Consider the following 26907-nt stretch of genomic DNA (forward strand, 5'->3'; position numbering starts at 1 on the left):
ATGACCCTATTGCTTCTTCAATTGCAGTGAGAATTGGATGTTTTCAGCCCCACAACCCCTCCCTGACGTGTCCCTGACAGCACCAGAGCCACCCTGGAGTGAGGACTGAAGGAGTCACTGGCCACATCCTCACGCCCAGTCATCACCCAACCCAACACAAGCCTTACACAGATTCAAGACTCATCCCAGAGCAATTGTTAATGAGTGGATGGCAGTTGTGGGAGAGGGAATGTGCTTTAATTCTAACCTGAAACGTGGCCAGCAAAAGGCTGCTCTTGGTTAGGAAACACTGATTTTCCAGAAGCTCTATTAAAATTGCATTGTCCAACCTGAATGGATGAGAAGGAAGCAAGAAGTTCTACCTGACAAGTTAGAACTAGAAATAGGCAGAGTCATAGAAAGAAAAAAACAATTCCCAAATCCACAGCATTTCTTTTTTTTTTTTACCCACTTTATTTATATGTGTGTTTCTATAAACATTTTAACTACTGGGTATTTCATAAACCGTAAAAACAAACCTTCCTACCCCCAAAATGCAATCAAACCAGCTTGTCGGTCAGACACCAGTGATGCTGCCAGGGCACGTAGGTGGTATCCCTACATAACCTCCTGCTGGGCGGGAGCCAGCAGCTCACTGCCTCAGATCCTGAGCGTCTGTCTGAGCGATGGAGAGGAGACAAGTTTAAAGACCTAGATGCTCTCCTCCTCCAGGGATTCAGCAGGAGGAAAGGGGGGGTGAATAAAGAATTTCCCTTGAGGGAAAGTCAGAGTTACCAATGGAGAGGCTGCAACATCCACTTGGAGGATCAGGTGCAGTGACCTCGGCAGGCTTTGGAGCAGCCTCAGGGCCGTGTAGGTGGACTGAAACCACCGACCAAAATGCTCATTCATTACCAATGGCCCAAACACTCCTTAGCCCCTTGTTTGCCGGGTACAGGTGTGAGCAGCGGGCGCTTCTTAAAACCGGCTCGCTCACTTGCCAGGGTGCAAGTCTGTGGGTGCTGATTCCTCGGGGCGGGCGAGCCCAGCTGTAAGGCACGATGGGGAGAGGAGGTGTCAGGGTGGCAGGGGAGGCCCAATCCAGCTGGGTGACCCAGCAGTCATCGCCAAGTACCCTGTTGTCCCAGAGGAAAGCACCGTATCGCACGAGGGATGCGGATCTGCGCGTGGTCTCTCAGTTCCCCAGGTTCATGTCTGCGCCGTGGATGAGCCAAACCAGGCGGAAACAGATGGCCAGGAATCCAGTGCCCAGGAGATCCCCCAGGGCAGTGAGGTAGGGGATGGAGAAATTATCCGGATCCAGAGCCTTCCTCCACATCAGACGCACAATTAGGTCAGCCACGTAGAGCAGGATTCCCACCTGGGTAGAGGCAAGAAAGGCCCTGCTGTGAGGCAGCAAGAAGGCAACATCCAATTTCCTTCAGCTCACAGCCAAAGTGACATGGTCATGGCCAAGGCACCAGAGCTAACAGGAATCACTGAGAGCTCTCACCATCCCCAGAAAAACGCTGTTTCCCTGCAGGATGGAGCTGCACTGGGATGGATGTATCTGGTTCCTACTCTTTGGCATTGCATTGCCTGGCACCACCTTTGATGCCACTGCCCTGTGCTGCCAGCCACAAGTGTGGAGAACCCCACCTGAACTGCTCACCAGCATCTCCTGCTTAAAATACGAGTCTGGCTACACCAAAAGCTTCTCCCAAAGGTACAGTTCCTACTTCCCATGCCTTGAATTGTACTGCTCCCGTTCATTCCACCAGATACAGGGCTGCTCTGAATATGCAGACAACCCCAAAGGATAACTTCTTTTTTCCATTAGAAATTCAGATCACATGTACTTTGTTTTTCCTAAAAGTCTCAGTGGACAACTGGAGTTTGAGGCAGTTTTTACATCAAAGTTATCCCAAGCAGCACTGACATGCTAAAAGAATAAAATAATTTCTCTTTTTTTTTCACCTCAATAGTTTAAAAATCTTTGTTGTGATTTCTTTTAATACCTATTTCATTCTCAGTTCTGATAAACAGATGGAAGAAAAATGCTTCGGTTAAAGATTAAAGGCTGTCTTGTTAATTGAATTAAGAAGGGAGAGAGGGAGTTTGCTCTCCACATCTGTGGTCCCTCCATGGGAGACCACAGCACATCAGGAACCAAAGCCGGAGGTGGCATTTCTAAAGGTGAAAATTGGTTGAGGGAAAGGGAGGAGGAGAGGTGGGGGAAGCAAATTAAATAACAGAATCACAGAAACTAAAGCTGGCTGGAAACTCAAGAGTTTTACACAGATCATTCCTTTGCCTCAATTCAGGATCAAATGCACCTGATGGAAAATTTGCTTAACCTATGCTAAACAACCCTCAGAGCTGGAGATGCCACACTCTAAGCAATCAGTCCCATGGCTTTTTTTTTTCTGTTTCTGTTTTTCCCAAGGTCTAACATAAATCTGCCTTTTTCCATTTGAAATCTGTGATTTCATGTTTCCTCCCTAGTGACCACATAGTAAATGTTATTCTGCCCCTCCCTCCAAAAATTTGGTAGTTTAAAGGATATTAACCATATTTTTCTCAAGCCTCTCTTCTTTGGACTAGTTAACCCCTGTCCATTCAATTATTCCTCTGAGGTCATGTTTTCTAGGCTTCTGATCTTTCTCTTTGGGCTTCCTCCAGCTGACCTAAACTTCCCCTCTCATCTTTCTTTCTGTCTTTCTTTATAAAGTATAACAGAGGGGGAAAAAGAAACAGGCTGAATGCATTCTCCTCCACTGGCCTCCGTGGGAATCTTTCAGGGTCAGTGGTGTTGCTGGGATGCTGCTCTTTACGCTGTCATTTATTCTGTGTATTTTCATGCTTGGCTTTAGTTGAGGAGTTACCTCGATGCATAAAGAGAAGAATAAATATTTTCCTTTACAACTGTGGCTGTGCTGCTGGGCTTAGGGTTGTGCAAAGGTCGAGAGAAACTGATTGTTTGCACACAGAAGGAATTCACCCGAAGACACTTAGCTGCTTGTAAGGCAAAGTGAGAGTCAGCCACCTCACCCTGCAAATTAATGAATCACTGATTTAAAAGGGCAAGTGAAGTTAGAGCCTCTGTGAGTTCAGACAACAGCCACATGCATTTCTGGGTGAGATGACAAAATTTACAGGGCAGGATAAACAGCAAAAGAGAACAGGCACAACAAATTGAATGAACTGCCCGTTGCCTATCCAGAACTTTTATTTTCAAAGATGAACTGCTCAGGCCTGGGTTTTCCCTTCACTTTTGACCTACATGGCCCCGCCCCGATGGATTCCCATAGTATGTGACACTGGTTTCCAAAATGAGCGAGGAAACCTGCTGGCTGGAGTTCACTGCTTCTCACTTGCCTCTTCCTGGAATGACAAGTGGCAGCCTAGAAATACTTGGAGCTTAGGGAGTTCAAGGAGTGAACATTTTAAAACAAGGTACTTCCTTGCTAAATGTGTCCCTGCACACTTACTGCAGCTCAGTGGAGGACAAGAACTTGTTCCTCATCTCGCATCTGATCCCTCACTCACCCTAAACTGCAGTCATGCTCATATGGGAAACTAGACCCTCACAACTTGGGTGAAGTATTACTGGACCCACAGAAGGTACATGATGCTTGGTAGAAGGACACCTGAAATGACAGAAAAGGGTGGCTGCTGTTGGATGTTTTACCGTGACTCCTGTTTAGCCTGGAGAAGGCTTTTTTTCTTGCTATCTGAGAGTTTCCTTTTTGTTGAGAGTTTGGGGTTTACCTGCAGCAAAGCAGCAGTCAGATAGAACATCACGAAGGTGAAGGACAGAGACGTGTGGCCTCCTTGCAGCAGATGGATGGTGTAGAGGAACACGAGGTGCCCTGGGATAACCAGAAGGAACAGGACCCGGGCTGACTTGGAATTCACCTCTGCAGAGGACAGAGACAGAAAGGGGGGTAACAGCAGCTGCAGAGGGTAGGAGGAAGACAGGACCCATATTTATTGCATAGACTTGGGGCTGTTCCCTCCCACCAGCAACATTGCTAATGCCTTTTCTAGATCACACAGCAATCAGGAGCATCTGCAGGATCAGCCCAGCAGCTTTGTCTAGCACTGAAACTATGTGTCAGGGACTGTGAGCTCCATGCTGATCCGCTCCAATTCTCGCAGACACTCCTCTCAGCTGCTCTCTGCCTCCCACAACTTCTGCTCTTGCTGCAACACATTTTCCCAGATTATAGTTTGATCTAGCACTGATTCCTAACCCAGCAGGGAAAATCAAGAGAAATCTGCAATCTATAAAGACAACAGACCCAAATCGAATTTTGCTGATGCTTAAGTATATCCAATGCTGAAGATGGAGAAATTGCTGATTTTCAGCAAGATTATGGTCTATTCACCCTTCTATCCACGGGTTATGGCTCTAGGCTGGCCATGGTTAAAATGACTTTCTATTAGATCGAATCTAAGATTCTTTTTCAATTATTTTCTTTAGTGCTCCCTGAAGGCTACTTTCTTTCCATGCCAGTGAGCAGTGAACAAGCCTGTTTTTCACACTGCCCACTACAAAGATGTTTCTTCTCTGATCTGAGTTTTCCCTGTAAGGGGGAAGTTCTGCCTTTGAAACCCACCTAGACCTTTTCCAACCAGGCTTGGTAAAGGAGCTATCTGTGGTGACAGGCCTTGAGACATGGACACCTAGGGTTCAGGGTCTACCTGATGAGAAGAATGTGGTGCATGGGTTGGGCCAATTCTGCCTCATCTTGTACGGCAAAACTCCAGGCATGCTCCAGAAGTGCAGGAATGTAGAAATTCGGCTGGCCTGGATGGCGACCAGATTCCCTCCAACACCTATGAGGGCAAAACACAGAAAACCTGTAAAACACCTTCAGCACAGCAGGAAACATCAGCCTAAAACCTAGCCCAAGATGAGTCGATCTGCACTCACAAGCTCACAGAGAGCAGCAGTGAGAAAAAGAGGAAGTCTGATCCCACACGTCAAGGTGATGCTGGGCTATTCGCTTTGCAGGAACAGCTTCTAAAAATCAGGAAGCTTCCAGTTATCGTCTCCTTTTGACTGCTGTATTGAAAACCTTTTCCCTTGCTCCCCAGCACTGGGTGTAAATGCCACACGGCCTCTGGAGATGATGTAGTTGCACCTGGTTTGACACAACCTGTTAAAAACACCTGGGGAAAGCAGTGCAGGCAGTGGCAGATGCTGCTCATGGCCACTTCTTGGATTTACTCATCCGGAGAACCATTATTGTTTAAAAGACAACAAACATCACAGAGAGTGATTATATGTCTCTATTAAGGCATCTGACTTTGTCAAATGAGAAGAAATCAGGAGAACGAATTAGAGCCCAAATATGCTAGCTAATTAAAAGGAAATTAATTCCTTACAGACTGATTAATTCCAGAAAACATGAAAAAGCAGATACATTTTCAAGTAGAAAATAGAGGAATAATGATCTACAGAGTAAACTTCCACCACTCTGAGTATTTTCAGGGTAGAAATGCCACAGAAAAGATAAAAGGGAGCCAGATGCTGCAGGCTTCTCATGTTTTCCCTTCCTTGAAGAAGAAAGTTCTCCATCATTAAATATGAGATTTTCCAGATGGGAATCAAAAGGCAAATACTAAGACTATGTCACTGTAGCTGAAGATGGAAACTTTCTGAACCCTGCACTGCCACGCTTTGCACTCCCCTGCACAGGTGAAGTGAAGAGCTACTTGTGCAAAGACAGAGAGCACTGAGCAACTCTGCCACCAGCTCTGCCAAACAGGTCACCTGCTCCCACAGGACGATGTCTGGGTCAATCACTGTTCAACTAAACTGCTGTTGACATACTCTCCCAATCAGATTTTTTGAGTAACCTTGCTGGAAAGGGTTTGTCAGTGAGGTGGCTGTCTTTACGCAGATCCAGTAAGGTGACAGCTGGGTGACACCCTCTGACACTGCAAGAGGACACATGCTTTGAGAGTGGCATGAGGCCAAGCCTACCCTAGGAACCTGGGTTTCCCTTGGAATGGGCCTGTCCTACAGGAACATTATAACAGCAGAAAAATAAACCAGTGGATCCTCAGTGATACCAGGATCCCCAGCAGTTTGTAATGATATGTGTGTGTATAAAAGTATTGTGAGGATTCCAATAAATATAAATATACACACAAAAGGTGTTGAGATATATATATATAAAAATCCCTGAGATATATATATATAAAAATTGCATATATATATATGCAATCCATATATATAATCTTTTATATACATACACATATCTAATCTTAACATATTGATCTTTTTCAACAACCTGTATAGGGGATGATTTCACAGCTCAAATTACTAAGTGGAGGGAGACTGACAAGGGAAAATGGATTTATTGTGACATCCTAATAGGTTTGATGTTATGAACAGTGTCAATGTAGCTCTCAGAGACAACTACCAGATGCTGTTAACCTTTCCCACAGCTCTGCCAGTATTTTCCAGCCCTACCTGCTGTTTTGCTCCAGAGATGCTTCAAGACATGAGTAAGCAGGGATGTAACGGGGACCAGTAGCTTTGCTTCCACTCATGATAGGAGGAGGGACTTTGAACTCTGACCTCTGTGTAGGGGCAACAGTGGATACCACAACCCTTGGGGAGGAGGAGGAGGTATAAATAAAAGCAGAGAATCCCTCCATGCCCAACCTACCATTAATCACAGGTGTGAAAACTGCCATGCCTTCAAAGTTTGGGTCAGTTACAGTTTTGTCCAGGATGAGCCCACCAATGCTGTTAAAAAAAGGACAGGCAGTGAGTGTGGATCAATTCCTGTGCTGTGAAAGTAGCACACTGAGATGGGTTACTGCATCTTCCCCATTGCCAGGGCTGGACTTATTTGCCCATGTACCCCTTTTACAGCTCAGTCTCCACCAACAGGTAACCTTACAGTTTTTGTTAATGGCATAATGAGTTCACAGAGACATCCTGTCCCACCCATAAGCAAAACTGGTAGTAGTTAGGGAAGCTTTATCACCCTACCCCAAAGGTTTTTCACACTTCTACACCGGCTTCAGAAGTTTTTAAAAATTCTCTCCTGGATCTCAGTTGGATCTGAAACATGCAGCACAGGAGGAATGAACTACCTGGCTCTGCGTTAACCAGTCTTTTCTTTTTACAGCTGGATAAAAATGAAGTTGAAGCCTGACAATTTGTGATGGTCATCACCTCTGTTTTCTGTTTTCTGGCTTTCACCCACATGGTGCCTGGATGTGTGAGACTTAAAATTATTTGCTTTTTCCAGTGATTTGGAGGCTCCTTATATGCTATCTTATAGCCTGTGGGAGGGCCACCAGTGGCTCAGAAGCTCTGGACAAATATCCTTCTGCTCTCTCTTCCAGTTTCACTTTTGATGGCCTTCTAAGTGAGCACAGGGTCTCTCTGCAGTGTGAATACATGTGTGGGCTTGGGAGCTGCTCCTTGGTTTACCTGCTGATGCTCATTGCAACAATAACCGGCTGCCATCCAGATTTCAGGACTTCAGCAAGAGAAGGGCTTTGCTTGGCAATAGCAACCCAAAGAGGGATCATGACAATGAAGACAGCACAGATCAGAGGAGAAAGGTATTTCACATCTGGCAGGGAAAAGAAATCTTGAATTAAACGCCCATAGCTTCACAGGTAGCCAAAATCAAATTGCACAAAGATGGGAAGAAAGGCAGTGGGACTCTTGCTCCAACCGAGTTATGTTAGCAGAAAAATCACATGAACCATGATGTTCCCCACAAAACCACCTCATTCCACCACAGAAATCCATTCTAAATCCCTGAAATTCACTACTAGAGGATGCTGTTTGAAAATCAGCAGGATTCAAAGCAAGTTATATTTGAAGATGAACAAGTCTCCAATTCCATCTCCAACTAAGAAAGATAAAAAGTTACAAAATTTCTGGCTCCAGGGTACAGATCAAACAGCAGGGCAAGGGGGAAACTTCTGTATCACACTTAGGGCAGACACCTCACACCTTCACCTAAAACAAGACGTAAGAGGTACTTTAGGTGGCAAGCCAGCAGAATTGCTGAACAGCTGGTCTGCTCTATAGGAACAAATGTTCTCTTGCACGTACAAGCCACTTAAGATCTGGGGTTTCTTTTGTGCTAGCTTACATGTGTTTCCATTAGGTCCTTTTTCCATTCAGCAGAGGCATAAAATTGAAGTGATTTTTAGAAGCAAAGGAATCAAAAAACAAGCAAATGTGCAGCACGAAAAGAAAATAAATATGACTTAGAAGCACGAGAAACACCTTCAAGCAATGGGGCTGATGCCAACCCTTTCGATACAAAACTGCTTCATCAACAGAGCTCTCCATCTGGTCTCTGTGCTGGGGCCAAAGGCAGCGGGATGTAATGCCGACTTTGCAGGTAATCTGGGAGATAAAGCAAATTCAAAGCCTGCATTTTTTAAAATGTCTTTGCCAGGGCCTTGGGCTACCTGGATGAGATAGCACTGATGTGATGACATCTTCCATGAATCAAGGGCTCTTACACAAGGAGGTGCACTCTTTATGAGTGGCTTTAGCTGGCGCTGAAATGCAACCACTTCTGGGGTGTAAACAGCTGTAAACACTGTTGTGTCAGTGCACTTAACCCCCTGGAGTCATTCAGGGCAGATGGGCTGTATGACAAACTTAGCTGCTATTCTGGGTCTCCTACCCACACCCCTTGATGTTTTGAGCAATTAATTCCTTCTTAAATAATGCAGACACAGAGCACTGGAGTCTATCAAACCTTATCAAAGCCCACAGAGAGACTCCCGGTGGGATGAATGGCCTTCAGTCTCCACATTCCAGTTCTGCCACATTCCCTCACACACAGCCCATAAACAAGCTGAAACCCTCTGGCACAGTTTGTACCTCCATTATGCAGGACTGAGAAGGATCAGAGTCAATTTAAAAAAAAAAATTAAAATCTTCACTGGCAAAAGGGTATTTTGCAAAAGGGAATAGTGCTGCATCAGGTGCCACATAGTACTCCAAAAATACAGTCTCATCAGTATTTTTGAAGGATACATTTTGGTAGGACCCAGAAGTTTTCACAGCATGACCATACCTTCCTATACAGTGGGGAAGGAAATTAATTTATTCAGCCACCATCAGCAATGCCTTCCTCCTACCTGCATCACTTCATGCTCCCAATGACTTGGTGTTCGTATGATGAGTATTTTCAATCTCAAGAGGGTATTTAAACTACTCTGAAAACTCCACAAATTCCCTTTGCTCACAGCCATGAAGGTTATTATGTTCTTCTGCCCTGTGCTCCCTAGGAGATATTATCTGAGGTGTATTGACTGAAAGACAACCTAGCTTTACAGAGGAAGGTGCGATGGCATCATGGAAAAATCCTGTTAAAAAAAATGCACTCTGAAGCTCAAGGAGGATTGGACAGAAGCAATTCATAGGCCTCTCCCTTCAGTGTGTGCTCCTTCCCTCCCTCGCTTGCGCTTACATATGGAACCAGTTATGCAAACTGAGAACAGCTGCCTTGCTGCTTCTGCTCAGTCTGAAGCAACAGTTTGAGTGTCAAATGGTTTTGAGTTTGCTGATCTTTTTATTTTCCCATTTCTGTTCTAGGTTAGGCTCATGGTAAATAGCCTAACACTTTAAAAGCAACAGTCAGGCATATATCACCAAGTAGCAAGATGTTTTGGGCTTTTCAGAATCAACAGATGCCCAAGCCTTTGCCAATCAGCAGCACAGCTTAACACCATAGCCATAAGTCCTACTTAGAGTCCTGCAAACACGAAACACTGCAGTCTGCCTTCCTCCAATTTGATGTCTTGTTCGTCCTTGACTCCCCATGTAAGAAGGTACAAGAATATTTTACAAATGCTAAACCCCTGAAATTGCTTTGCGAGGAAGGACCTGCTATTACCCACACACAGAAAATAGTTATGCTTGGCTAGTGACAGATCCAGGAACAGAGTCAGTGTCACATATGCCAACCTTCTGTTCCAAAGCTGCACAGTATCTGTTGGTCATTTCTTTGACAGATCCCAGTTGTGTTTCTTAGAGATCCGCCTTCCAGTTTGTTACTAATAGAAACTCTGGAAAAAGCCTCTTTGGTCACCTTTCTACCCCAGTGGCACAACAGCCTCCATTCTGAACCATGCCAGAAACAGGGAAGCGCCCTGCAGTAATTTCACAAGGATTTGTCCCTTCCTTGCTGAGCTGCAATTCCCTGCTAAACACTGTACCTATGTATTTGAAGAGTGTACTGCTGATTCCTGCCAGCAGGGAAAGGGTTATCAAGTCTCCAAGGCTTGCTGCTATGGGTGTGGCAACATTGTCTGGATTGATCCCAACTTTCCTTGCTCCGATGATCACACCAATCATCACCAGACCTAGAGAAGACACAGAGCAAGCATCAGAGAATGTATCCTGCCGTTTTTCGCCCCAGAGCTGCTGTTCTGGCTCCCAGAGGGACATGGGGGTCTAAGAAAAGTGAGAAGCAGATTACCAGTACCAGCACCACGCAGCTGGAGATTGGACATCCTCAGGAGTTTGCCCTCTTGCTTTCACCAACCTGAAGGGCATGACTGCCCTTATGAACTGCTCCAAAGGCCCAGAGGCACACAAGCAAATTCCAGGGATCAAAGGAGATACCAGCAGGCAGCCCAAATGTAGAAGCTTCCCTCCTGAGCAGCCTAATCTCTAATCTCGGCTGCCTTGAAGGAGGACCAAGCACAAGCACACTCAGAGATAAGCACACAGCAGGCATGCAGCCCTAGTGCCATCCCCTGTTCTGGATTCCACAGCACAAAGATATTTTCCATATTAGACCAAAATTTCTCAAAGTTTGAATCACCAAGGAGAAACAAGCTGCTTTACAGCAGCCTGCATTAGCATTTCAGTCCATCCATCAAACTGACCCCTCATGCCCCAGAGCCTTTGGGGCTGCTTTAATTTGCACTGTGTGGATGTTGATGCTCTGAGCATTATGGAGATGGCCCACATCACCTCTCTTCCCTTGTCCTTTGAGCTGCACCTGGAAAATTCAGCTGCTTTTCGGCATTCTTGGAGAGGAGGGAAGTTTTGCTTGCCCAGGTGAGTTAAGGAATACAAACCCCAAACCCTGATGAACATGTGGGAATCTCTCAGCCGTCAGATCTCTCACAGGCCTGCAGATAAGCTAACTGGAATAAACCCTGCCTAGCTAGCCTCCACTGCTGTGTGACTAGCAAGGGCAGCCTTTAGACAAGACAAATGACGTGTTTTCAAAGTCCTTCCATGGTTGACAGCACACAGCAAAGAAAGCTCAAGAGATGGTGGTTCCCTCCAGCTCACAACTCCTCTGTGCTTGTCTATACAACCCCACCAGAGCTGACCATACAGGGGACGATCAGCTCTCCCATAAGAAATGCCACATATGCACCTTCCTTGATACAAAATCCCCTATACAGAAACACATCCTCACACAACATGGCATTTCCACAAGAGTCATCCTAGACACCCACACTCCCCTCGCCACAGCACAGTTCATGCTGTTTCCCTCCCTGGCCATAAAAATAGCAGCTTCCCGTTGTGCACACCCACACACAGGCTGCCTGTGACCATGTCCAGGGAAGAAACTAATGCCAGCAGCAAGCCTGTGACAGTACAGCAACAAAGCCTATCTGTATCACACCAAGCAGGGAGATTGTAGGGAAGAGTAATGAAAGCTGTTTTTAACAACTGCCTCATGCCATGCTTTTCATGAAAGGCATCTACAATCACCCTTTGACTCCAGCTTCAGGATATGCACTTGTTCTAACTTGTTCCTTTCATTTAGAAAACTTGCTTTATTTGACTCTGCCAGCTGACTCTGTTCAGGGTATCGTGCTGCCCTCGTATGGCAGACCTACAAAATGATGATCTTCAGGCCACTCAGAACAGATCCTACCATCCAGCCCATCACACTTCCCTTGAAGGGGAAGAGCCAGGGGGGAGGAGTGCCCAGCTGTGAGCTCATAGTAGGTAAGCCACAGGGCTGGCCACAACCCTGCCCAGGGTATTGGGTGACCCAAGTCCATCTTGAGCATGGTCTGGAGTTGTCTGCTAACAGACTCTCTATTTCCTGCTTTGTGCATGATATTAGTTCACCTTCCCCTAGAGAAAGGGCCAGTGTAGATGGCTCATGTGTCACCCAGGAGACATGGAGTAAGTATCTGCATGTTTATGTATTTCCATGCACAGCATGGGGCATTTTTGGTGTGTCAGGTGAAGGACATTCTGATTGCTGCTGTGGATGTCAAGAGTCCAGCGAACAACAGATCACAGGAGAAGAGAAGCATAGGCAGGATGCAGAGGGGGTGAAAGCAGCACACATAGGACTCATGCTCCCTGCATCCCTCCTCCCTCTGCCAGAGCAGAGGCATGTCAGCTGGGTCTCCCCAGCAGAAGAGGCAGTTTATTCCACACCTGACTGCTGCATGTTTGATCTGAGGAACCAAAAAGACTCACCAAGTGACAGCGCAGCTATGAAGGCCGTGGTCACGCTGCTGGCACACAGCACAGCAGCCTGGCTCAGCTCCACAGAGCCCTTAGAGATGGCCCCCAGGATCACAGCAGCAACAGCAGCCAGCAGTCCCACCACAGTGGCCTGGACCTGGGGATCGAAAGACAGCTGGTGAGCAATCATCCACTTCTGTTTCCAGGCAGCCCTGGCTCCACACGACTGCAGTGCTGTCACATAGCTCAGAGGGCACAGCCTGGCACAGATGCTGATTGCTTATGTATTTAAGCAGCATCCCTGTGAGGCTCCACTAGGTTCAAAAGAAATTCTGACAAAGTTTGGAGAAAAACTCTGAAGGCCTGCAAAGGCCAGATAACATTTCAGAAAAGGACATTGAGTCCATCAGCAAAGGAATAGCCCTGGTCAACACAAAAATGGGATCCCCATCAAGGCAGCACTCCTGAAAGCTGAGGAAGGAGATAAGGGAAAGCACACAGACACACGTTGCAAGCCTTGTGGTCTTGCCATGTGAAAACTCTAGGCTAGTTGCTGGATTTTAACAAGCAGAAAGAGCTACAAGAGGCACATTTCTCCCACCTCTCCCCTCCTGCCCAAGGCTGATTCCCAAACACTGTCAGTAAATGACAGGCTTTATCTGAGAGCTGTTGTGAAACAGGGATTGTGATATAGCTCCCCCTGCAAAAGGAGTTTTTTTATTATTTCAGTTTGTCCACAAAGACAACGAATGTCTAGATGTATTTTGCAGCTACACTACAAGCTTTGGGTCACACAGAGCTTTATTGGAAGTAAAGCCCTGGCTCTGCTTGGCTCTGTTGAGAATACCCACCCCAAATCACCTGCTCTGGGTTCAGCACTGCTAGGAAGAGATGCTGTTGGTCTGCAGCATAGCAAGAGAAGAGGGACTTTTTCATCTCCCAGCTGAAGTGACTCACCTGGATAAGGGCTAAATTGCAGGTGGCCATTTTCCATTGCTTCTGGGCATCATCCATCTGTCCAGTGTTAGCCTAGGAGTCAAGAGAGATACCCTGAAAGCCTGTTTCTGTGGCACAGGTGGCTGCTGGAGGCAGTTTCACCTGGTCCCTGTGGAAAAGAGGCTGTTAAAGTCAGAGAGAGGCAACTGCAGGTCATCATCCCCCAGCCTTCCCTGCACTTGCTTCTTGACACTTCTCCATCATGCTCTAGCCCAATGTCCCAGGGGCATCAGAGGCTCACATTGTGGGTGCAGAGGCATTGCAGGGCACCCAGCTAAATGTAGAGTGGGCATATCCATCACATCCCACACAGAGAAAAAGCTAAACAAACTAAACCAATTTTCCTTCTTTGTTCCCCCTAAATTGCTCTGTTAAGCTCCAAATTCTCCTGAGAAGTGACATAAACAGCCCAAAGTAAACAAAACAGCTTAGGGAGATACAAGAGATCAAATAGAGTAGCAAAAGCTGCTGCACGTTCCAAGAAGCCTCAGTTTGCTCCCCCCAAGTTAAGATAGCTGGGAAGCCCTGGCCTCTCAAGAATCAATACCCGCAGAAAAGCAATCCAGTACTGAAGCTGACAGCTGTGGAGTCCTGTCTTCGTCTCCTTCATGTGTCACAGGTCCCCAAATATCAGCAACTGGCCACCCAGGGATTAATTCACCTTCAAAGCACAGATGGAAATTCTCTGTTCCAGTTACAAAATGAGGGCAAACACATTATTTTAACACTCACACACCACTAGTTTCCACTTAGCAGAAAAGGGCATATCTCATACATATTGTGATTATATAAATGAAGAATCTCCTGATGTCTCCTGCTAATCACCTCCCTCCCCACACACACACAGCCACCACCTTGTTAACACTCACAGCAGTAGAGAGCCTGGATGCCAGTGTCATCTCCAGATTGCCCTTCAGGCCAACCAAGGCAGGAACCAGGATAAACACTTCGGTAATTGTCCGAAACACATCCCAGTGCTGGAAAAAAACAAAGGCAACAACTTCAGTTTATGATGCTGACCAGTCCAATGCTGTTGCTCCACAGTTATCTGCACATGGGGGCAGATGCTGCCCTGTTGCACTTTGTTGTTACATTTTGGGAGTGAAGGCAGGAATTCTCAGCTTGCAGTGTTCTTTCTCATCTCATGCACAATAAAGCACTATCCTAACAGGGAAGGGTCTTTCTTCCTGAGGGTAACAGAAGATTTTGGAAAGCCACAAATTAAAATGTGCCTTTTGCATTAGCCAAGAATAACATGAAAAATAATTAGGGTTCACAAGCCAAATGAAATACAGCATGTTCTCCATCCTTTGCACTGACACTGGATACATGAACATCTATTGCTAAATAGACTCATAAAAATAAACACAAAGATCTGAAAATGATCTAACGACAAAAAGTTGTGTCTGTCTTCTCTTACCAAACTTCAAACTAAGCATCTAAGACTGGTGGTGGAAGGGAAGGAGATTTGTGCATCTCTTCTCCACAGGCAGTTCCTAAATCTTCCTGTTACCAAGTATGTTCCCAGCACAGCTGGAAAAAGGATTTTGAATTAAGATATCTCATAAGCTGAACAGCTGAGCCAGTATCTTGACTGTTGTTGCTTCTCTGAAGCTGAACTATACAAAGCTGTTGGATCAGCTGCAACACTAGAGATGATCTGAGACCTTAAGAAACTTTGTTGACTGACATGTCTTCTCTAATTTATGGACCATACAGTGCTTTGGAACATAATTCATTCCCCCCTCTGTGCATCCAAGGATGTGCATTCCCCCCTCTGTGCATTCAAAGTCCCACTGTAGCCAGAGAGGTTTACATCAGGATGAAATCACAGAATGGGGCAGCTCAGTGTGAAGTAAAACCAACAACCATCTAAGAGCAGAATACAAGAAAAAAAGACTGATTGCCGTGAGTCAGGTCACAGGTTCATCTAACCCATCCTTAGCTCTACCAGTAGTCAAATTCAGGTGTATAAAACATATCTACAAATATGACAAGTAAATGGGATAATTCTCCTGTGTATTTTCCAGCCTATGACTGTCTGTCACAGGGTACAGAGCTGGTGAGGCTTTTCTGCACACTTACCACTGATGAAAGGATTGTTCTTTCAGGTGCTCATCCAATCTCCCCCCTCCAACCCATGTGCCAACCTGTGGCAACAATTTCCGTAGTTTAGCTACGTGTCATGTGAAGGATCAATGTGTTCATTAATTTCGTCTTGTCACTCTCTAGTATCCCATGATGGTCCCGAAATCTGGCACTAGAGAACAAAACAAACAACATATCCCTGCCCACCTGTTTCACATCCATTGTGATTCTATAAACCTGAAAGTCTAGGAGGTTGGACAGATTCAATAAATGTTGACACATTCAGCTGTCTGCCTGTTAGGAAATATGTGCAGGGTGTAACAGCTTGGTGTTTTGCTTTGGCTGTGCCATGGGAAGCTGTGGGAAGCCAGTGGTGTGGCTGTCTGCTGGGAAGACCTCACAGCTTCCTTCTCAGGAAGCTGGCATGAAAGTGGGGCTGAGCCAGTCCTGAGCACGTGGTGCAAGACAACCCTCAGACGTGCAGATAAGAGGCAAAACATTATTATCAATGTAAAAAAGGCATATTTCCTGGCAGTAGTGGCCTGGAAACAGGCATGTTTCAAAATGTTAAAGGTAAGTTAGTTACTGTTGAATAAATAATCAACAACACAAAAATAATCACCTTATATGACACATTATAATTTTGTTTAAATTTCTTAACATGGAACCTAAATACCTGAGGAAAGCTAGGGGTGAACATCTCTTTTAAAGATTAATATCCCCATCTCTCCTCTTTTTGATTAAGAATAAAGATCCAAACAATCTCTGAATCCTTCAAAAGAAAGAGGAAAAAAAACAGACTTCATAGTCACAATGTTAAAACCCCCACCCATTTAAAATACAGAGATGTGAAGACATTTATACTTAAGACCTTGGATATCTTGCATATAAAAAGACATATAGATAAGTAACAAAACCTCTCAACTCTTTGTATTTCCTGTGCATGTTATCTTTGGGAAATATGATTTTGATATATCTAGGTAAGCTGCAATACTTTTGTTCATGATTAATTTTGCAGGTCTCAAACCATCATAACAGAAGTTTCAGCATATGAGGTATGATTTTTTGGGATTCTGCCTTGTGTACCATTAAACTTAAAGGCTCTGAACAATTAATAATCACACAACCATACTGATAAAAAAAGCGGACTTAATTGCCTCTATTTGAGTCTCATTAGTGACTCACCAATAGCCTAAGGATAGATTCATAATGATTTCTACCACAGTATCCAGGATTCCATCATGTTAGCAACTGCGGAAATACAGAATAAACAGATGATGCCTGTGCCATTGACTTGCAGGACTGTCAGGACTGTCAGCAGGAGGAGTGGGTGAGTGGGGCAGGTTAGAGCTATGCAGGCAAGGAAATGCTTGAATAAAGACAGCTGAACTAAGTCTAGGAATTGTCTCTGTCCTTGGAGATGAAAACTGGCCTAGAAGGAACAGAAACATTCCATGCAGCATTGCAAACCCACACAGGGACACAGAGCCAGAAAGAGACTCTTTTCAACTTCACATCTCCATAACGGAGCTTCAGCCCTAAAACTGAGCTCTGAAAAAACTTGGTTAATCCCGTGTTCCACTGCAGCTGGTCCCCACAGCAGCTGGATCTGACCAGGGGGTCCCTCAGAGGAAGGGAAGCTGTGATGTACTGAGCCAACCTCCCCAACTGCAGTCCAGCCCTGCTGTAGATCCTCACATTGTTCTCACTGCCCCAAACATGCCCTGTTACCTCTCCAGGACATCCATCTCCCATGGCAGCAGCTCAGAAGCCTCAGAGGTTTTTCATTGCTCTGAACAAGCCAACAGAAATATCAAAATATCCTGGAGTAAAAAAGGAAGCCATTACAAAATCGTTTACAATGCCCATCATCTCATGGGCTTTTATCAACAAAGGACAGGGATACCTTGTCTGTGACTTTTATGTGGACTGTGTCCCACTGGAGTGGCATGAAAGGGGAGAAAGAAAGGGAAGCTTTCCTCCTGACTTCTCTGGTTTGAAATCTGATCATGCAGCTTCAATCTGATTCTTCACCTTACTGTATAAGAGTGAGCCAAACACTGGCAGGGCCCTGCAAGGTCTCCAGCAATGCCAACCAGCCTAGAATCTGGATCAACCAGCTGGCCAAGGATCACTGGAGCAGATGCAGAAACATCCAACAAGAAAAGACCAGTGCCACGCTATCAGCCCTGCAGAGAGACTGCATCATCTGCACATCCAGGAAGAGAAAATGGCAAACAGCTCTTTCTTTGGGTGTCTTTTTATTACAGTATGAAAGACTCAGGTTTGAGCCTTAGAGTCAACTGGGTTCGACAAATCTCTCTTGCTGATTTTTCTTGTAAACAGTAACATGAACAGTTCTTGGTTTCATCCCAGGATGGATCAGAAACTGCTAAAATCCTGGCAAGTTTGATAGGACACAGACTAGCAATTTCCACTTTGTTGTCCTCTTTACAGCAACGTCAGCCCTGAAAAAGAGAGTGTCAGCTCGACTCCCAGCACAGAACCAAATTATTTCAAGATATTTTGTATGTAATAAAACAAGGGCAGCTGCATTAAACTCACACATATGCTCTTGATACAATCCTTGAGCTTGCTCATATTTCTCCCTGTCAAAGGCAAACACAGAGTTTCCTAAGAACATGTTGCAGTGAATGCAAATAGGATAAAGCATTCCTCAGCCAGACCAACCACTGTAAAAATGGGCAAATCACAGACTCTGGGACCAGAAAAACCTGTAGTTTTAGTAGTGTGAGCCCTCATGATTGGCAATATAAGTCTTACAGTACCTCAAGCAAACAAACTTAGACTCAAGTTTTAGTTGGACAGGACAGTGAGTTTCTAGCGCTCACACTTGCAGCAAGAAAAGCCGAAAATAAACAGCTCAGAGACAAAGAAGCATAGAAGAGTATTCCAAACCTTTAAAGGCTAAGATCCCTGGATTTTCCCAGCTACTGGTTTTGGTTTTAGATGTTATTGATACATGGTTGTTGACACTGTGGTAGTTCACCTCACTAACATCTCTCCTATGCCAACTGTGACTCTCAATGCACTGGGTTGCCTCCTCTGGGAACTGAACCCATGGACTGATGGCTTCTTTGTCAATATAGTTGGAAAGACCTTCACCAACAAATACAGTTCCTATGGTTGCGCTTTATGTGTGACTCCATTTCAAAGAGTCTAATGAACAAATACACAAACTAGGGTGCACACTGGTATTTAAAGGACACATGCAACATGGTATGCATGTGTTTTCCATCAGTTTGGATGCAGTTACATTTTTGAACAGAGACCAGTTCTTAGCAAGTGTGTTCTATTTCTTCACTCCAAGGTATGCACTGTGTCTTTATCCTTCTCTGAGATAACTGCTAACATCTTGGGTACTTTGAGAACTTCTGTAATGCTGCAAGACAGGTCTGTGCCTAAGCACGGCACAAGGTGGAGATGACAAACAGCACAGCAACAGTGTGTGCCACTTCAGTTAACCCTTCTTTGATATTCCTCATACTCTCTTTAATTCAACTTCTCTGTCCTCTTTGTTTCTTCTAATGCAAGAAAAAACCAGCAAGGTATTGTCTTTCCAAACATTCAAGTACCCATATTTAGCTCCTCTTGTGGTATTAATGCCAGAGAATCCAATGTACTCCAGTGAGCTCAGACTGCAGGATATATCCTTGGGAAACTCTGCCAGCCTTTTGATTTGTAAATCCACTGGCATGAGACACCCAAACTAGATCAAATTTTACATTTCTATTTGTGCCACTGGTACAAAGGAAAGACAGATGGGATAGATTCTGGTAGTGGGCACAATGGTGTAAATGCAGCAGCACTCCCTGGAAGTCAATGGAAGTTATTCCAAATTTATATCCACTTCAGAAGCTGCCTGAGAAGCACTGTTTGTAGGCAATGCTAATTGTTTTATGCTGGCAAGCCTCTCATAACAGTATCTAAATGCCTTCTAGACCAAATATTACACTAGGTTGTTTGCAAAGAACTGAAAGCATGAACTTTCTTCGAAGTAAGACAGGTAGCTAATAACAACCCTGACCTAGATCTCCTTATCAGCAATTTTTGAAGGAAAAAAATAATATCATGCAACAGGGGAATGTGCTGTACTCTGATCCAGTTGCCTCACAGCAGTCACCCCCAAAGTGTTTTAGCTCAATACAGAAAAGGGAGCACCCAGTCTAATGCACCAAGTGCAGTGTTACACAGCCTGTCTGAAAGCCTGTGTAACCTGTGTACCCCACTTTACAAGGAGCCCAGCTACTGATCTAAAGAATATGGATAGTGTCTCTCTAGCTCAGGAAAAAGCCTACAGCCATCCTACTGACTGGCTGCTAGGACCACACAAATTAAAAACAAAAAAGCACAAATACTCGAGGTCAGTGTCTTAGCCCCCCCTCTCACTACAGGTTTCCTAACCACATGCACCTACTTGAACAACATCCATCAAGAGGCCAGCAGCTACCATTCCCAAGCCAGCCAGAAGGAATGGCACGAAAATCTGGGAGGCAATGGAGAATGAAGTCTCTGGGAGAAATCCACTGGCTGATCTGGTCAACTTGCAGGTGAAACCTCTCAGTTTCTTGCCATGGAAGCACAGTTCCAATTGTAACTGAGTGACCACCATGGTCACACACTGTTACCCCATGCTCAGCAGGGAAAATGGAGGGAGATCAGGACATCATACAGATCCTTCTTGTAGTTCTCTCCGAAGTCAGAAGAAATGTTTTTCCTCAAACTACAGCAACGATGCCAAATTGGTTTAGCTTCTTCTTCTCTTAGGAGCACATCCAGAGGATTGCAGCAAGGGTACCCTCCAAAATTGATTCAGCTGGGTTGAGCTCAGGTGGCAGCAAACTTGATGGACACAATTTCTCTGATTTACATCCAGGGGGAAATTAAAAAAGAGAAGAGAAGATTGCAGAGACGTCTGAGGATGAATAGAAATGAGCCCACACCCCATTCAGCTCCCACCACTTCGGCAAAAACCAGTAAGACCTGCTCAGGCTACGGCACTGAAAGAGTGACAGGTCATGCAAGAATCCCTCAGCGTGCTCAAACGCACTGGTGTCCTTTCTCCTCGGGTTACATTTCTTGTCAGACCGTGGCTTGCGTTTGATACGACGGTTTAATATGTAAGCCTGCTTGAACCGGCCCCAGTCCCTTCACTCCCACCGTAAGCACCACTGAACTTTTCTCACTGTCCCAAGGCTGAGGAGGTGGGGAGTTAAAAACCCTGATCCATTTTGCGCTTCTTCAAGGTGAAGAAAGGTCAAGGAAAGCACGGGGCCATGTTTCTCACAGGCGACGATATTACACAAGTCTCATCCCCAGGCAAGTGACACGGCTGAGCCAGCTGGTGAGAGAAGATCTGCACTGCTGGACCCCGGCCCCTCGTGTTCCCTCCGTGGTCTCCGCAGGATATAACAATCGGTCTGTGCCAGCTGTACCTCTGAATGACTGGCTCTCAGGGAAAAAAAAGTTCAGAGAACCAGCCAATAAGCTTCAAAAGTGAACACCCTTATCTGCTGTCATCACTTCAACTTTCTGCTAGTTTGCAAAGGCCAAGATAAGAGTCATAGCCAGAGCTTATTTAAGGTAGCTCCATAATCTCACTACACCGCAGGCAAGGGAGAGAAAGGACACTCTCTGAGCTGGTGTCCCTTCCTGTCCTAAAGTGAAACACACTGCTTCTGCATGTTCCTGGGAAGCTGCTGTCTTTGAGAGAGGGGATCTCATCCCAGAGACTCCATGATAAAGCATCTGACACAGGGTCAAAAACCAGAGCTGCACCATGGCCACATACTGCCAAAAATTTTTATCCTGTTCAGTAAAGGCTTCAGCTTGAAGTCATACATGTAGGGAAAGGAGTCAGGATATTATGTTGGGGATCCTTTCTAATAATTAATTTGGGTAGACTAATTGAATCAGAGGGTAAAAAAATTTTAAAAACACAATTTGGATGGATCAACCCCTTCCCAGTCACTCTCTGCAGAGAGACGTAAAGGTTAATGGCTTGTGGACCTTCCTTCAAGGAAACAAAAGACAATTTCTGGGCAACTACCATAGGTTTTCAAGGTCTAATAACGTGCACACCTAGTCCCACACACTGCTGTATCAGTCAACTGGATTGATATCAGGCAGAAACATTAACGTAAAGAAAATATTAATGAGTCTGAATGACTCAAATGCCATTAAAAAACAGAGCAGCAACACAGCCTGTACCGAAGCGTCAGCCCGGCAGGGTTTATAAGTTTATCACGCTTTGGCTCTCCCTGTTTCTAAGCAAGCACCATAAAAAGCCCTCAACCGATGAATCAGTATGCAGAGAAGGTAATTGGTGCAGGTGACCCGCGTGTGTACACTGGGTCATTTTATTACGCATTTAAGTAGCCTCTGATAAAGATCCGCACCATATTTGTCAGCAGAGAGATGCCTCATATTTTCCTGGCAAAGATATATACCATATTTGTCCACAAAGAGATGCATCAGGTTTGAGAAGAGAGTTGCTCAACAGTGGGAAGAAGATTATAACTAGTTGGAGAAAAAAACTCCAAACCAACCACCTTATTTTCATACCACTCATCAAGGCAAAGCCTGGGGAGGTACACTGCTGCCCTTCTCTGCACACAGACACACTGTACCCCCACACTTGCAAACTAGCCAACAAGTAGCATTGCCTTGGAGGAGTCAAAGCAGAAGCAGACTTGGGTGAGTCGTGACCCTGACCTAGGGCCTCCATCCACTGCCACGGTACAAAACACGGAACAGAAAGATGACAAGTGCCAAAGAACACAGTTTCATATGTACCTTATCATCCCTGCAAAGAAAAGACAGGAAGACAAGTGAATGCTTTTACAACATTCCTGTTAGCAACAGGCAGCACTATTCCAACACCTTGGACTTACGCTTTGCAGGGACTGCACGTCCCATTTGTTCAAGTACTATCACTCCTGACTCTTCTCTTCCCACTTTGGGAAAGGGCAGAGGAGAGAAGTTAAGTGGGGAGACTGAGAGCAGGCAGATGCAGAGCCCCACAGCATCCACTGTTGTTTCACAGAAACAACAGCAGCAGCCAGGGCAAAGGCCAGGACTGGCTCAGGAAGGAAGGGCAGTTTCCAGCAGCAGCAAGTCCATGATGAGACACACTCAAGTAGCCCACGATCATGCACAAACAACCTCTGTGCTAGTTGCCAAAGGTCTGTGCTTTCTATGACATGTGGTACGGGTTGATTTCCCAGACTCTAAGCGCTAACATGACAGCTCTTTGTGAGCTCTTTATTTCAAAAACAGAAAGCAGACTTTTGCAGTTTCAGAGGAGAGTGAGGTTTGTCTCGCATTCTGTTTGTATTAGTGGCCCAGTTCTTCCTAGAAAAAAAAAAAAACAAAAAACAAAAACCAAAAACAACTCCCAGGGAAGAAACATTGAAAGAAAAGCACTCCTTCAACGTCATAAACCCATCTGCAACTTATTTCACACTTTAATAACTCACAACAGGAAGCAACATACATTTAATGTCGGAGATCCATAAGGCTGGGCAGGTCTAAACAGTCTAAAAAATAAAATCGGAAGTGGCTGCTCAACACTCAAGAGTCTCAGAATAATGTCAAAGGAGACAGAAAGTAGTTTGTCACTGGGTTCTGGCTTTGCCTTGGCATTCTGTGATCTGATGAGACATTCTGCTGGGTATTGAGTACATGCTAAGGTCAGTTAAGGATACTGTGTCGCTCTTAAGCCTTTACAGCTCTTCTAGCTTAGGGAGATCAACCCTGGGTTAATAACAAAGTAACACAGCTCCAGATTTGTGAAAGTTGTCAATGCAAGCACAGTAGTTTCAGTGTCACTGTATCAGATAGGTCAGAATAGTCTGACCTCACAGCTAGTTAGTCAAATAACAAGAGTTAACAAAAAGGCATGCAGTAGTGAGAGTCACCCAGAGTGCAAAGGCACAGCAATTTATAATCTGGAAATTAACTGCATCTTTAAACTGTCTAAAATCAGGTGCTCACCACTATCTTAAAGCTCTGTACTGCTGCACCATAGGAGGGAAGGTCTTATCCTGACCATCATGGAATCAGAACCTGAACTGGAAGAACCTCAAGTCATCTGTATGAGGCCTCAGTCAAGGATGTGGTGCACAGGCTGGGCTGGGCTGGTTGTATGAAGTGTTAACTTCATACAGCTGGGCTGGCTGATGCCTTGCACAACGAAGCAGCAGATGCAGGACTGTCCAGAGCCACATCCGTGAGTGATACTGCTCTATCTACTGCAGGAAAGCACTGTGTCACCACAGCCCTTGGGGTTGCAGGTCACCTACCCTCTTTCAAGGACCAAGGTGAGATCTTTGCACAGGGCTGCACATTCCTACATAGATACCTCATGTTCTTTGTGTACACTTTAGCATCATATTGTCTTTTTTCTCCAGGGGAGAAAAGGGGCAAAAAAAGCCCCACATGCTGTCTCCTGTGAGCCACACAGAACTACTTAGTAGCTGACTGAAGGACATGGTGGCATGTGAAACTGCTGCAAATTCTCCCTTACTGTGCCGTTCACAGAGCAAATCCTCTGCCTCTGAAGAAAAGTCCCCCACCTATCCCGTATCAGGTATGTCAGATGAGTTTCTTTCCCTTACCTGAACATAATCCAAAACCATGCCTGCCAAGACCATGCCAAGCCCAGCTAGGAGGTATGGCAGGAGCACTTGCAGGCAAATTGAGATGGCTGACTCTTCCTGTGACTTTGCCATGGCCATTTTCTCCTCAGCCAACAGCTTCTGCTGTGCATGCAGAGAGACATCCTCTGCCTCCTGGCTGCCAAGTCGGCTCTCTCTGTGTTTACCCTTGCTCCTTCCTTTGTGCCTGGATCGCTCTCCATTCTTAGTCCTGCCCTCTTTCCTCCTCTGCCGAACTTCCTCACCTTTCATGGTGGTTTCCTTGAATCACAGTTTTTCTGAAAAACAAAGTGAGAAACAATGAGATAACAAAAAGAAGTATCCGGCAAGTGAGAGACAGGAAATCCTTTGGTATTTTGTGTACTGAAGGCAAATAACCACCTACTCCCCAAATCCAAAACCCTCTGCTGGCCCAAATATTAGTACTTTCAACTTTGTATAGCATCCAACCAATCTCCCTTTCTGTAACAGCATCTCATTCTAGGCCTGTGTTCACCCTGGAGTGCTTGCTGTGCATCATGGCTCTTACCCTGAGAACAAGTAGAAGAATTCAGAAGGCGCTGCACATGGCCTGAACCCTTGGGAGTTCCTGAACCATTGGGAGTCACAAGAATTTATGAACTCAGAAGAATTCAATCCTTTTCAGGGTCTGACCCCTAGCCAAGAAATGGGAGCAGTTGATATCCTTATATTGTAGCATCCTACAGTCACACAAAGGACTGGCATCCAGGTATGTACTATGCATAGTACCTAGCATAGTACAGCTAGATGTCCACCACTCCTCAGTAACAAGGTAATTCTTTGATTTCTCTCTAATCTGGATACTTCTCCTTCCTTTTGTGCCTTAGTTGACATGCATACACCACATGACTCATCTGTCTATAGAGAAGCTGCAGTGACCCCACGCTATCTTATAAGAAAAAAATAAACATGAGAAATTGTTACCATTAGCCCTATTCCTGCCATCACATCTCATTTCTTGATTAAATTGTCATTCATACTGCCTGTCCCACTGCTGGCCCAGGCAGTGCCCTGCATCTTTCCCCGTCACCTGCTGCCAGATGTTCCCTGATGCTCTCATTGCCAGGATGGGCCCCCAGCGCTCTGAGCCCCTGCGCTACCCCAGGTAGGGACCAATCCTCTTCTTGCCCAACATCTGGCGAGCAGAGGAAACTGCCGGGAGGCCCCAACCACGGCTGGGGAGGGGGAGGGCGGAGGGATGGACACGACAAAAGTCCTCCTTGGCGGGAGGAGGAAACGCGGCCCCCGCTCCCCCGCGGCGCTTACCGGCTCGGTGCCCTGCCCGTGCCCTGCCCGCGGCGGGGCTGTGCCCGCAGGCCCGCGGGCGCAGCCGGGTCGATGCGAGCGCGGGAGGCGCCCGCCACATCTGGGCGCGGCGGACGCGGCTCGGCGCCCGCCCTGCGCGGCGGCCGCGGGTTCGAGCCCGGCCCCCGCCCGCGGAGGCGGCGCGGTGCCGTGAGTGGCAGCCGCCGGTCCTGCCCCGGCGCCGTGCCCGCACCGCGGCTGCCGCAAGCCCCGCGACGCGCTCATCCCCCTGTCCGTACCAGGGCGGACAGCCCGAGGCGGGGATGGAGGATTCCCAGCTGGGACGGGCCCCGCTCGGGGAAACAGCCCCCTGGAAGGCAGCGCTCGGGATGTCCCGAACACCCCCCACTCCCCACCCCTCCGGGCCTCCTGCCTCCCCCAGAGCCCTTGGCGGATGGTAGGGAAAGGGTGACAGCTGTCAGCGTGGGCAGCGCAAACAGGAGGCTGCAATTACGAGCTGCGGAAAGACGTTTCCTCTGTTTGGGTTGGGTTTGGTTTTTCTTTTTTTTTTTTTTCCCCCTCCTTATTTTGGCATTTGCAAGAGTTCGTGTTGCAAGCTTCCTGTGCAAAAGCCTGCCTCCACCAAAACTCCTGTTGATTTGGTTTAGTTTTTCTGCCCCTTCCATTTTGAACCAGCGTGTTAGAAATGTAATTGCAGCATCTGCCATATTTAAGCACATAAATCTCTTAAAGCACTGAAGTAACCATACTCATGCAAGTCTCCTGAATCATGCAGCTCAAATTTCCAGAACAATTGAGGATATTAAATCATACCTCAGCACCAGAGCAAACTCATATCCTGCTGGAGTCTCTCAGATGTCATGCTACGTTAAAGGGCTCTTACAGATAAAACGGTGCCTCTGGCTCAAAGCAGGGCACACCAAAAGGGGTTGAAGGTTTTTGTGGCAGTAACGAAACCCTGCAGCTGCTGCGTGTTGAGGGTGCACATTGACTGTTGAACGTCACTCTGTAATGGCAAGGCTCAAATTTCAGCTCACTTGGTGTAATTTTATGTCTTCAATTTGCAACTAATGCTTCGCTGAGAGTGGTCAGAAGACGGTGTCTTACTGTGAGAAATAAGAGGGGAAGGAACGCAGTTTAAAAAAGTAACAACGTTGCCAGGACAGTTTTAGACCTGTTATTCTCCTATCACTTTACCACTGAGCTTTAAAGAAAAATATCTACAGAGCAAGCAGAAGGTCTCCTGGGGAACTTGATTGACAAGGGCATTTTGGTAATGGTTCCAGCTCAGTAATGTAACCATTCTACCAGGGATCTCCTACCGAAGTCTAACCAGGAGCTACAACAAGAGCTCCCAGCTCCCTGCCAGGCCTCGTTCTGTGTGCAGAAGACCTGTTTGGCTTGTGTACCATGACCTCATGT

At 46.0% G+C, this 26907-nt stretch overlaps 1 protein-coding gene across 3 annotated transcripts; it reads right to left on the reverse strand.

Moving 5' to 3' along the window:
* Positions 1–433: 433 nt before the first annotated feature.
* SLC41A3 (solute carrier family 41 member 3) lies at positions 434–26432 on the reverse strand. Of its 3 annotated transcripts, none has more exons than XM_017820605.1 (11): positions 26299–26432; positions 24160–24476; positions 14302–14409; positions 13394–13465; positions 12449–12593; positions 10204–10350; positions 7442–7586; positions 6666–6745; positions 4687–4821; positions 3751–3899; positions 434–1360 (listed from the first exon to the last, which is right to left on the reverse strand). In XM_017820605.1, exons 2-11 carry the CDS (start codon positions 24448–24450, stop codon positions 1175–1177), a joined length of 1458 nt encoding a protein of 485 aa, XP_017676094.1. In that variant the 5' UTR covers positions 24451–24476; positions 26299–26432; the 3' UTR covers positions 434–1174. The 3 variants fall into 3 exon arrangements, with proteins under 3 accessions (XP_017676094.1, XP_017676096.1, XP_017676095.1); XM_017820607.1 differs by lacking the exons at positions 24160–24476; positions 26299–26432 and adding exons at positions 15518–15692; positions 19959–20071; XM_017820606.1 differs by lacking the exons at positions 24160–24476; positions 26299–26432 and adding an exon at positions 19959–20986.
* Positions 26433–26907: the final 475 nt, after the last annotated feature.

Source organism: Lepidothrix coronata, unplaced genomic scaffold (assembly GCF_001604755.1).
Source record: "Lepidothrix coronata isolate B3197 unplaced genomic scaffold, Lepidothrix_coronata-1.0 Scaffold84, whole genome shotgun sequence".
In the NCBI taxonomy this organism is placed as follows: domain Eukaryota; kingdom Metazoa; phylum Chordata; class Aves; order Passeriformes; family Pipridae; genus Lepidothrix; species Lepidothrix coronata.

Excerpts from the sequence above, each read along its gene's own strand:
- SLC41A3 (XM_017820605.1), bottom strand. The coding sequence starts at position 24,450 with ATGAAAGGTGAGGAAGTTCGGCAGAGGAGGAAAGAGGGCAGGACTAAG. Across the intron at positions 10,351-12,448 it reads CATAGCTGCGCTGTCACTTG|GTCTGGTGATGATTGGTGTG; the intron begins GTGAGTCTTTTT and ends TGTCTTCTCTAG. Across the intron at positions 3,900-4,686 it reads CACCACATTCTTCTCATCAG|AGGTGAATTCCAAGTCAGCC; the intron begins GTAGACCCTGAA and ends TGTCCTCTGCAG.